Source organism: Vespula pensylvanica, chromosome 6 (genome assembly GCF_014466175.1).
Source record: "Vespula pensylvanica isolate Volc-1 chromosome 6, ASM1446617v1, whole genome shotgun sequence".
NCBI classification, from domain to species: domain Eukaryota; kingdom Metazoa; phylum Arthropoda; class Insecta; order Hymenoptera; family Vespidae; genus Vespula; species Vespula pensylvanica.
Window position 1 is genome coordinate 5,377,330 of NC_057690.1, and position 12,962 is coordinate 5,390,291.

At 39.2% G+C, this 12,962-nt stretch overlaps 2 protein-coding genes across 13 annotated transcripts in view; both read left to right on the forward strand.

Annotated features, from left to right (window-relative positions):
• The window catches only part of LOC122629808 (rho GTPase-activating protein 190), an 11,480-nt gene extending 8,621 nt beyond the window's left edge, over positions 1 to 2,859 (forward strand). For all 5 annotated transcript variants that reach the window (XM_043813612.1, XM_043813617.1, XM_043813616.1 and 2 more), the window contains 2 exons: positions 123 to 219; positions 308 to 2,859. In XM_043813612.1, coding sequence (XP_043669547.1) covers positions 123 to 219; positions 308 to 506 — 296 coding nt within the window. In that variant the 3' untranslated portion in view covers positions 507 to 2,859. The remainder of the gene's footprint in view (positions 1 to 122; positions 220 to 307) is intronic.
• Positions 2,860 to 8,878: 6,019 nt separating this feature from the next.
• The window catches only part of LOC122629811 (potassium voltage-gated channel protein Shal), a 93,253-nt gene continuing 89,169 nt past the window's right edge, over positions 8,879 to 12,962 (forward strand). For 4 of the 8 annotated variants that reach the window (XM_043813625.1, XM_043813626.1, XM_043813627.1 and 1 more), the window contains exon 1: positions 8,880 to 12,126. In XM_043813625.1, the coding sequence (XP_043669560.1) occupies positions 11,012 to 12,126 (1,115 nt within the window). In that variant the 5' untranslated portion in view covers positions 8,880 to 11,011. Of the gene's footprint in view, positions 12,127 to 12,962 lie in introns of all 8 variants that reach the window. The other 4 variants (XM_043813631.1, XM_043813632.1, XM_043813630.1 and 1 more) reach the window with 3 other exon arrangements.

A 12,962-nucleotide genomic window follows, 5' to 3' on the forward strand; every position in this document is an offset into this window, starting at 1 on the left:
ACTACTACTACTACTACTACTAATATTATTATTATTATTACTATTGTTATTGTTATTGTTACGGTTTATTGTTAAATAACATTTTTTGGAATACTATAATACAAACATATTTATGGTTCCAGATCGTAGTTGCAGGCTGCTAGCTTTACGTTTGATGCTTAATAAATTAAATCCAGTAAACTTTGATGTACTGAAATTCATATTTCAACATTTTGTCAAGTAAGACTTTTTTCAAGTTATTTTGTATATTTGATGTATGTCTTTTTTATATCTATTTGCCTAAAATTAATAATTTATGTGATTACAGAGTGGCAGAAAATTGCAAATTAAATAGTATGGACAGCAAAAATTTGGCCATCTGCTGGTGGCCCACATTATTACCAATAGAATTTAATGATCTTGGCAGATTTGAAGCCATGAGGCCATATTTAGAAGACGTTGTGCAAACAATGATTGATCAATACCCATTTCTTTTCTGTGGAGAAGAGGCTATCGTAATGGTGTAGTGCAAAATGTTATTGCAGGAATTTTTGGTTGTGTAAACAAAACCGAATCTATTTAAAAAGTAATATTATAGTTCTCCTCAGAACTTGTTGCTTCTAAAAGCGTCTGATGCATGCTAACATGTTATCAGTGACAATTACAATAATCAAGAATGATTGGTCTCATTATAGTTTATTATATTTGTTTTGATGTAGTACATATATAATATGATTAATTTAAGTATGCGACATAAAAGACCGAATTTATTTAAATCTTGATTTATATTGTTTAAAACATATGAGCGGAATGATCGAACGATCCTAAGATGGCTGTTTATGCATCGGTTAATAATGCAAGTAACTATGTCAATCCAAGTGTCATAACAGTATGCATGTATCATGTTGGATGTATCCAGAACGATGTATTTATTACTACGTATTAGATATAAGACTTGATATTTGATAATATCAAATAATTGTAATGTCAAAATTGATGTTGCTTTTTCATGTAGTTTAAGTATCATATTGAATTATTTTACTAATTTCATAGGAAAAAAGAAACTGGTAATCGTCGAAAGGGAAGTGGGGGACGCGTCTTTATTAGACAAAATAATTATATGATCCTTACGCGCATTATTTATTTTGATCTGACTTTTTTGCCCATAATGGTATCAAGTGCAACGTTTCCGTGTAACGTTATTTCGATTGCATTCTAAAATTAATTTTACTTCGCTTTATAAAGATTACTTTTCAAATGGTATTTCTAATCGCATAAATTTGATTTCAAGTAGCGTTCAATAAGCTGTATGGTGATATAATCCATATATCTATTCCGTCTAATCGAAAACGAAATATTATGAACATGAAATTACGGAATTTATAAATAAGCAGTAATAATGTCATACAGAGAGCATTAAATTGTTAACAGTATACTTATACGAGGCAGACTTTGAAAATTTAAAAAATAGCAGATATACAGCGGTGTTCTTCAATAGATTTAAAGTTATCTAGGTAACTATCCGATTTCTTTGAACAGAAGTGTATATAGAAATATACTAATGTAAGATATTAAATTACGAACAACCAAGGCGGACTATAGAAAAATAATTTTAAAAAGGAAGATAGGTCGAATAATAGACTTAATTTCGTTTATTAAGAATTATGTTTTGTGCCAGAAGCTAATGAAACTTATCAATCTCTTAAATATGTACTTACGTATTTGACAAAGTGCTGGTCAATATGTACCAACATAAGGAACACAAGGAATAATTATTAATTGATTCGCTCATTCTGATAATTTTATAATATTGTCAGAATCAATATCTGTCGGAATCGTTTTTTTTTGTTTTTATGCTTTTTTGTTGCTACAAATGTGCCATAAATAAATCCGTACGTTAGGATTTTAATAATCATATCTTTTTGGCGATATACATTTCGAAGTTGCACATCGTTTAAGTGTATATGAAAGCGAACGAAAAGAGTGAAATACCGTTAAAATTAGGGTTTAAGCTCATTGAATGCCAACATTAGCACAATTTTTCTAATTCAAAATATATAAAAAAAAGTTTGCATAAAGAGCGTCGGAGGAGGTCATTGTTAATTTTGAATTCGTAGACGTGAATTTGTAGCACGGCCGCGATATTAAAAGACACGTTAAATCTTTTTTGCAAGACGAAATCTCGAACACGGCCGCTTGCTTCAAATATACGCCTGTCGAACGCATCGTCGCATTTATAAAAGAACATTGTTAATGATAATTCTATAAATGTGTGTGCGTGTATGTCTCGCAAGCACACCTAATAAACAGCGAATCGTACTTACATTCCCATTTAGTAGTAATCAAATTTTATACATTCGTATGTACGTAATTATATAACGTTGTGATAGGAAGCAAGGTGTAGTTGGTACGCACGAGATCAAAAAAAGCATGGTTAAAAATCCATAAGTGGTCACTGCATATCGCAAGTAATAAGATAATATTGAAAAGTAATCATCCATCTTAGCGATCATTAACGTTTTAAAGAGATTTGGCGAATACTCGTTTATACTCATCAAAATTAGTTCTCGATGCGTGTTCCGCCATCATCTTGTCTTCTGACTGAAGCAAACTCACTTTTCTACGATAATGTCCGTTTAGGATTCTGCTTTAATAAATCTCTCGCAAACTGGACGTTCAATCTTGACGCGTACGGACTGTGGGATATAAGCGTATTCCCATTAAAAGTAAATGTTAAACTGTCGTTGCCTGTGATAACATGGAAACGAACGAATAAAGATCATCTTTTTTAATTTATAGAGTGGACTGATGTGCGAATGTATTATAATTGTACAGTTGCGCCGAACGTCGAAACTTAAATAAAAAAAGCGTTTGCGTCCACTTTTTCTCTTGGATTTCGATCTTTCGACGATCTGTTTCTTCTTTTACTTTTTTCTTCTTCTAATCACGAACACAAAATAATAATAATAATAATAATAATAATAATAATAATAATAATCATTATTATTATTGTTATCATGTTTTTGCGGAAATCGTTTTTTTAGTGCACGCAAAGCGGTTTTCTTACGGTAAGGAGATGCGATTGTTTTTTTATCTCCGATCTATCGACGACTGCGCTTTGCGATGCGTATGTCGGCCTAAAGCGTATACTTTAATCGCTTTTTGCAAACGATCTGATTTATTATTCAAGTTAGATTGCAATTAGACGTATGGAGTATGTATAATGTGAACGAAACGAGTCTACGATCACAACGAGCATCATGCAAATCGTAGTTGCATTCGATCGCCAATTTAGATATGTCGCACTGTTTCAAGTCTTGAACTTTTGATGAGTATGTTTTTCTTCTTTCCAGAAAATTTATGTATTTATAAATGTCGTCGTTATAATAAATTATAACGATTTTTGTAAATAATTCATATACATACTATATAAATATAATATTATACATAACGTGTAAATGGACGCAACCCTGTCCTCGTTGTATCAATAGCTATATTATTATTGTATATGAACGATGGGAATCTCTGCCGATTAAAAGTTTCCTATACTATATGTTCCGCTTTGTCTATCTGTACGGGATCATTGACACATAGTTTCAACAATTCTTTGCCAAATAGTTCCATCCAAAATAGGAAAAAAACGCGGAACGATAATTTACTTAATAAATTACTTTTTCGCATGCAACTCCGTGTTGTTGCGTCGTACCGTCAATTTAATGCTCGCGAGTTCGAACGGACGTCGAAAGGATGATCGTTTTGCACTTTGGTTTTTATTGTCAGGAGATATATATCATGTATAATAAAAGGAAGACAGAAAGAGAAAAAAGAAAAAAGAAAAGAAAAAAAAGCAAACACATAAAGTAAGGCGGAAAACACGTTGTTACAATTCTCGGACTCATTCATAAAGACATATAATCGAAATCGGTAAGCGATCGCATGTGGATCGTATGTGGTTGATACATAAAAAATTTAAGCGTATTATATATAGCGTTAGTAGACGTAGGTATAGGATTTCTAATTTGCGCGAAGTTATGAAATTTTATACTGACGACGCTGCTGAAACTTCGATATGTCTTAAATATAATATTTAGCGAATGATTGAAACGCAATCACTTTTTAAAGTCGTACTATATAAGTTAACAAGAAACAATACGAACAAAGAATGGAAAACTGTGTGATTAGTGTGCTTGCGAATCAGTTACATGAATATAATGTGGATGTAGATGTACGAAAAAAAAAGGAAATGAAGGGGTTGCGTGGTCTCGGATGTTAATTGTCAAGTTTATATTAACGCAAAAAGTTAATATAAATATCTTATCATATCGTTTTTCGTTTCCACCGATTATAAATCTTTATTTTATGAAATGGTAAAACGGTCGAATTTCTCGAGTAACATTTACATAGAAATATTTGTTAAAATTTACACTCCACACCGCTTTACCTTCTGACGAACACATTTTTCGATCTTCATGAAACATTCAAAAAATACAGCGACGTTGGCAAATATTTCTATACTTTACAATGAAACAACGATCGCAATCGTTTCGCATGAGGCTGCGAAAGAATCGATCGAAGGCTCGAAAAGAAAAGGATTTTACCAACGTGTGAACGAAGTTATACGTGTATGCATATGTATATACATCCAACATGCTAAATATTATAGACAGTCAAGTTTTTTCTTTTCTTTTTATTATTTTCATTTTTTTTTTTATTTATTTCAGTAATGCAAGTATTATAAATTAACGATCGTGGATCATACATCCTCTAAACGAGAAGAAAGGCGAATTAATTAAAATCTTTATTACGATATAAGGAACGATATTTCTCGACTTTGTGCCGCGATGGTATGCGAAGATATACATATATCAAATATATATAATAGAGAACGCGTTGCAACGAAGATCGATCGACGAAAGATGCAGCGACCGGTTCAGTGAGCAGAAATAAGCAGTCGTATCCGTTTGAATGGTCAATTTACTCGAAGATGCACAAACTACGAAAAGCTATATAGTCTTGTAAGATGGCGAACGAACGATGTATCTGGATGTGGCATGTAATTTAGTAATCCACGAGTATTCGTAATCGATAATTGTAATGACGCTTTTTAATGTGTATATAATTGTTGCTTACGCTATAACGATTGTCATTCATAATCGACGGCTGACACGAATTATTGGCGTTAATGACGCTATTTACGAAACGAAAAAGAAAGGGAAGAAAGAAGTCGAGGTTGGAAAGAAAAAGGAAGAGAAGATCTATGAGAAGAGAGTCTGATCATGAAGAAAGGGAAAAAACAGGAAGAAAACAAGTTTTTCGACGCGCTTTGATCTACTGGTCGTACTGGCGTTACATATTGACTTTATGAATGCAAAAAAATTGGAAAGATTGAAAAAAGAGAGTGAGGGCGGGACGGTGCGCTGCCGTTTTCGACGCTCGTACATATAACCGATGTACAAAATAATTACAATATAAAGTGTCGAGCTTTACGATAGATTCGTGATGTTTTTTAATAGAATAGGGACGAGGTGAAATATGTATTGTTACATCGTTCGCGATCGTCGACGGACCATTTTCTTTTGATACTACGAATTGTAAGATGATTAATCGAATTCAACAAGGACGGGAGGAACTTCGGGGGAAGAAGGTATTTCGTATAGATCGTTATTAATAAAGTTTACCGTCCCTTTTTCTTTCGATAATCGGCCTACATTTCCTCCGCTGTGCTGCCGTCATCACGATATCGTCTTGCTCTTGCTCTTGCTCTTGCTCTCATAGATTGGAACAGGCAAAAACGTTTTGACATAAGTTTCAAGTTAAATAATAATCGTGAGAATCTTTCGTAGAGTTCGACGAGTATTTAATATGTATGATCGACGCGTCGTGTCATATCCGTACACGAGGGGAGAATGAAAGAATCGAATGCATTACGACGTTTGCGAAGAAAAAAATGAGAAGTAAGCTGAAAATACCACAAAAAGTATCGGTGTCCAAAAAGTATTTAAAAAAATAAAAATCGTCTTTATGTACAATTTGAACAGTAAATCTAGTCATTTCTTCGTCATTATTTTTCGTTGCACGAGGAGATTACACGAGACGCAGCGACTTTAATTCCTAATCCGACTTTTCGTTTACTTTTATTCGAGTGTAATTGAATCCTCGTGAAAGATAAAAATCACGGAAGTTAAAGTTTACATCGCTGTAACTTTTTAAGCGGTCTCCATCCGGCCGTCCATATACCTACATATATATAATCCTACCTGTACTAGCGTACAAGATTATGCGGAATATGCAAGGACTAGTTAAAGTTATAATTCGTTGATAAATTATTTCTACTTGACATTTCGCTTACAATATCGCGCGAAGATTATTAAGAAAACTCAACGCGTTAAAATACCTTACGTATATATCAAAATTGCACGACAGCCGTCAACGTCGTAGCTAGTAGCCAATTAGGACGATCATATCCACTTCTACCTTTCTTCTAAATGTTGGTTGTATAGCAAAACAAATTTTCTATTGCCAGTAGAATGCAGAAATATCGTTTTACACGCAATATTAATTTTCTTTATCGCTTATAGTCTTGGTTTAATTAATTAAATAAAAGTACTTGGCCACCAGTTTTGATTCAGTTGTTGCATCCTCTCAAAGCGCTGAAAGCGACTTTGTGGGCGCCTGCTATTGCCGAGTATGTATATTATAAGTGCTGGCCTCTCTTCAATTAACGTTGTGGTTACCTAAATATTACGAGTTTTAAAATAATTTCTAATGTGGTCCTTAATTGTGGCATATAGAGCATCTTTTTATATGTAACTGCGAATGTTTCTTCGAAAGCAATTTCGGTGCTATGAAAAATTCCCGACGCTTTTGGCGTTATTTACGTCATTTATGTTCACTTCGTGATTTTTTATTTTTGAAGATCGGCGAAAAATTAAGGACAGAGAATTATTCACCGGAATAAGATCAAACAGACTCACGGTGGCCGTGCGAAGGAGCTGGTAATTGCACGTTTTAAATGTAATTAAAAAATCAACTCTTTTTCGAATTTTTTGACAAAAACTATAATTGTTAATTGGAATACTTGTTCTAACAATCGTTATTAACTAACATTAGACATTTTAGTTGCATCTCACGAAGTCTGTCTTACAATACATTTACAATATCTTCTCGCTTAAATAATCGATCGTACGTTAAAGTAAGAACGGTAGTACTACTTTTATTTCCATTTTTTATATATACATTTTTTTTTATTTCTACTACTACCAAGAGCCCATAGTCAAATGACGTATCTCGCTTAGAAAAAGAAGAAAGACGGACGGAAAAGCGGCGGTAGTCTGTAATAATGTGCAACGGTGCTTTTGAGGGGACGTTACCGACGTTGTTGCGGAGTGTACACTCACATTTCGAGGCTGCACTCTTTCGCACGTTCATTAGTGGTACAAATTTACCTGGCGGCGAAGCTCAGTGCTCTTCTCGTTGATTTCAGTCATCCAACGCGGATATACCGACGTCACCTCTTTTTTCCGTCTTTCACTACCTGCTTTTCTTAGTGACACCGTTATAAGGAGGGAAAGAAAGAGAAAAAACGAGGGAGAGAGAAAGCATTACCACGTAGTGTTCTAATGAACGAACTCGCGCTGCTTGTAAAATGTAAAAAATGTAAATTTTAGGAATTAGTTTTTAAAGAACTAATTGTAAGCTGTAGAACGATCTATGCTAATGGACAAGATGTTTGAAAGAAAAGAGGTTTTTGACGATATCGTTTGGGTTAGACGAATGCGCTTAAAAAAACAAAGAAAATTGAAAGGTGTCACGTTCTACAAAGCAAGGGATATAGGAAAGAGAGAGAAAGAGAGAAACGTTCGGAGATATTGCGGAGACACTTGACGAGTAAAATATAAAGGAGCGTTGCATTATGAAAATTACATTCGGAGTTAACTCATTGTTTGGACGAGCGCTTATGTAAATGATCATCGAATCTTATTACTCCTCGTCACGATTGTTTTTCCTTTAATGAATGAAGTCGAGGAATAATTGGCCTGTCCGATGCAGAATGCCAGTTGGAAAAAAGCACGCTCGCTCAAACGTGCATTCGGAAGAAGAGTGATGGGAGGAATGAGTATTTAAGAAAGAAGATATCCAATTTTGCACGTGAGATGGATTCTTGAAAAGGAACAGGAAGAAGGAGGAGAAAAGGTGTTGTTAAGATTGGTGAGGGCGAGGGAGCCACTAGCGAAAGCTATAAGAGGAAGAGAAACGGGGTGAAAAGAGGGTTGCCAAGAGGGTGGTGTATGACGTCATCGTTAAGGGGTTGCCCGGGCAACGAGAGTCGTCCGGCGCTTCGGGAGGCCGTGGCGCGTCGCCACTAGCGGCGCACCGTAAAAATCAATTTAGATGTCGGCTAGGCGAGCGAGCTAGCTAGCTAGCTAGATAGATAGCGAGCTAGCAAGCGGTCGAGCAAGAAAGTAAGCAAAGAGCGAGCGAGTTAGCAGTGATCGGCTCGAAACTACATACGTGCTCGTCCATTGAAACGAGTCAAGCCGTGTCGAGCCGTCACGAGGCGAGGCCAAGCGAATGCACGCTTGTCGAGGCGTCGAGCTCGACGCGGCTTTACCACCTCCCTCTTTATCCCTTTCTCTCTTTACCTCTCTTTCCCTCCACCTTTAGCTTCCACCATTGCTACCGTCAGCGTCAACTACCACTGTGCCGCGCCACCGGCAGCAGCGGTAGCAGCGCAAGCACCGAAAGCTCGCCGAGTTCGGAAACGCTCCGGCAGTCGCGAGTGGTCAACTCGTTCGAGCGGGTTACAGGGAGAGAGAGAGAGAGAGAGAGAGAAAGAGAGAGAGAGAGAGAGAGAGAGAGAGAGGGAGAGAGAAAAAGAGAGAGAGACAGACAGACAGACAGAGAGGGTGGGAGGGAGAGGGAGAGAGCGAAAGAGAGAAAGAGAGAAAGAGAGAGACTCGTGCTTGCGATCGTGCCGCGCACTAAAGCACGCATTTCCAAGAGCGCGAGCTCGAACGCGCAACGGCGAAGATCAGAACGCGAGAACGAACAGAAAGGACCGTGACCAAGACGACCACGAGACGAGGACGAGACGAGGACGAGACCAGACGAGACGGGACGAGACGAGACGACACGAGACGAGACAAGACGGAAACGTGCCGGTGACGCGGACGACCAATTTTCGAATCGAAACGCCATACGACGACGCGACGACATACGTATGGACGTCGAGAGGACAAAGAGGAGGAACGTTTTCACGATGCTTTCGGGCATGCGGAGCTTTCAGCTCTGACATGCGTCGGGAGCGGACTCAAGCTCGACGACACTCCTGCCGCCGCCGCCGCCGCCGCTGCTGCTGCTGCTGCTGCTGCTGCTGCCGCTGCTGCCGCTGCTGCTGCTATTGTTGCTGCTACTCCTCTCCTTTTACGTGCGCCGTCGAGTTTTCCTCCTACGAGGGCTTTCTTCAAAAGCAGCGACGAAGACGACGACGTATCGTCGAGTGAACCTTCAGGAATTCGCTCGGTCGGAAGCTCACGCGAGTGCTCGACAACGCTTTTCTAGGAGTTGCCCGATAAATTCGAACGCGCCATCGAAAGAAAATTGCTCTTCTACTTTTTATTATTTTTCCGCGATAACCCGCAACATCTTTCGATATATTTCTTCGATTCGTCGTTACAGTTAATTACGTGAAAAAGCTCCGACAAAAGCAAGAGAGGAATATTGCGCGCATTCCCTTCGAGCACGTTACGATTAAAAGCTCGCTGCTTTTTGTACGGCGAACGGTGGGAAAGACCGATAAAAAGGAAAAGAAAGATAGAAAGAAAGATAAAGAGATAGAGAGAGAGAGAGAGAGAGGGAGAGAGAGAGAAAAGGGCTCTCGTAATTTTAAACACTCGTTTGGGCCCTTCGATATTCTTTTTTCACCGTACTACCCGACGCCGTCCTTCATCGTCGATCTTCACAATTTTTATCCGTCGAGACGCGCCGAATCATATATCGGTCAGGAATTTTTTTCAACGGTACATGGTTTATAGAGATTTTGCCTCTTTATCGGTGATGATCCTGAGAGTGCCGCTCTTTTTCGGCTGATCGCCAAGATCAGTCGCACCGGCGTTCCGCGCGCGGAGAATACGCTACCTATATATTAAACGACATTACATATTATACGGATCTCGTGCGATTTGAAAGCGTGTTCGAGTTCGAGATGAAGATAGGTGCGATATTATCACAAGCGATATACTGGTGAATCATGGAAAAATATATAACAAATACTATGTAAGAAAGACTTCGTCCTGACGAAAATTCGATGGAACTCTGAGAATCAAAAGACAGTTCGTTTCAACATGTCGTCCGTTTTCGTTACTACTACTTTTACGTGAAAAGAGAAGGGTGAAGTGGGGAAGAGATCGCAGCTTGCGAGCTCGTTAACTCGAGAATGTAGTCAAGAAGAGAAGAGGAAGATAGCGATCGAAGAAAGGATTCGTGTCGAGAATGCTGGAAGACGAGTTCCTCCAGTGTTTTCGAGAGTTTAGCTGTTTGAGTCCGTATCGTTCAAGGACGAATCTTTGTCAAGGTCGGTCCTAACGCCTAGACGGCGCGAAGATCGAGAAAGAGGAAGAAGAAGAAGAAGAAAAAGAAGAGAAAGCAGAGGAGGAATGCAGTGGTACGATGTGGAGGTTCGAGGTCAATCTCGAGTCTAATAGGATAGGGAATCGTGACATCGTCGTGATCGACGTCATTTTCGACGTCGCTCTCGTCATCGACGGCGGAGGTTTGCCGTTGAGAAGAGAGTACTGTCAGTGTTCGGATGTTTCCACCATCGTCGATGACCTTGGCGAGCGAGGAACGCCTCGAGCATACGATGAGCTTCGTTAGAGATCCTGGAAATTTTCGAATTAAAAGCGATCTTGGCGAGATCGAGAAATAGTACTTGCAAGTGGTAGATGATAAGAGGAGGAAAAGAGAGATAGGAAAGGAGAGAAAGAGAAAGTGAGAAAGAGAGAGAGAGAAAAGAAAGATTCCACCGTCGAGCATGGCCTCGGTGGCAGCGTGGCTGCCATTCGCCCGTGCGGCGGCGATCGGTTGGGTGCCGATCGCCACACACCCACTGCCACCGCCGCCGATACCGAAGGATCGTCGCAAAGCCGACGACGAGAAGCTCCTTATTAATGTAAGCGGTCGTAGATTCGAGACGTGGAGAAACACCCTCGAAAAGTATCCGGACACGTTGCTCGGTTCGAACGAGCGCGAGTTCTTTTACGACGAGGAGAGCAAGGAATATTTTTTCGATCGCGATCCGGACATTTTTCGTCACATATTGAATTACTACAGAACCGGTAAGCTCCACTATCCGAAACACGAATGTCTGACGAGCTACGACGAGGAGCTCGCTTTCTTCGGCATCCTCCCGGACGTGATAGGCGACTGCTGTTACGAGGATTACCGCGATCGCAAACGCGAAAATGCGGAACGTCTGATGGACGACAAACTCAGCGAAAACGGCGATCAGAATCTTCAGCAGTTGCTCGATATAAGACAAAAGATGTGGCGAGCCTTCCAAAATCCACACATCTCAACCGCGGCGTTAGTCTTCTACTACGTTACCGGTTTCTTCATTGCCGTGAGCGTGCTGGCGAACGTGGTGGAAACCGTGCCATGCGGTAATAGACCTGGTCGCGCGGGTACGCTTTCATGCGGCGAACGATACAAGATCGTCTTTTTCTGCCTCGACACCGCCTGTGTCATGATCTTCACCGCCGAATACTTGCTCAGGCTTTTCGCTGCGCCAAGTCGTTGCAAGTTCGCGCGATCGGTGATGTCGATCATCGACGTAGTCGCTATACTGCCCTATTACATCGGTCTTGGTATAACCGACAACGACGACGTTTCCGGCGCCTTCGTAACTTTACGCGTATTCCGCGTATTCCGAATCTTCAAGTTCTCCAGGCACTCCCAGGGCCTCAGGATTCTTGGTTACACCCTCAAATCCTGCGCATCCGAACTTGGCTTTCTTGTATTCTCCCTCGCCATGGCCATCATCATCTTCGCCACCGTCATGTTCTACGCGGAGAAGAACGTCGACGGTACGAACTTCACCTCGATACCTGCTGCCTTCTGGTACACCATCGTTACGATGACTACGCTGGGGTAAGTTTCTGATTTTTTTTTCTTTTTCTCTCTTTTATGCCTTTCTTTAAAACTTTAAGATTTTGCATCTATCATTTATCTCGTTTATCATTCTTCTTTCGCGCGAACGAACGAATAAAAAACTTTTTCTCGTTTTAAATTCTATCACTTTGGGATTAACCATTTATTAATTAAATATTTGACGCGTTGATATTATTAATTATTAATGATATTTCGTTGATTGAAACATTTCTCTTTATTCTTATACGATTAGTGACATTAACGATATATGATTCTTGGTCCTTATATTAATATCGCGATCGATATCACCCTGATAATTGGGTCATCGTTAAATATAGGGAATTTACATAATGAAAAAGTATTAAAAATAGCAACATTTAAAACTGTTGATAAAAATAAATCGAGCGTACGTTAAATTAAATTGGGGTAATGTAAGTCAGTGGATTGATAGGTTCTTTTTTCTTGCTGAAAATACGAATCCCTTCTCAAATACATGTCCAACCGTATACGTTTCATGGGAGCGAACGTACTGAACTCTAGCAAAGTAATTGGCTCTGTGCAAAGCGCCTAAAGGTACCGCAAGCACCAGTCTCGGCGATAATTTTAACGGAGCTCGTTGTCGACCCTTTTATCCCGAAGGGCTTTTGCGCTTTGTTAAATTCTGCCGGAGAAAGCATCGTTCCTAAAAGCCGTGAAGCGATTCTTTCCTTCTAATTATCACGGTCGATCCGCATTCTTCCTTCTTTTTTATCTTTTTATTTTATATCTACTATCTTTTCATTTTCGACCAAAATCTCTGAACTGACACTCTATAAGAAAGAAGCTGAGAACTACTT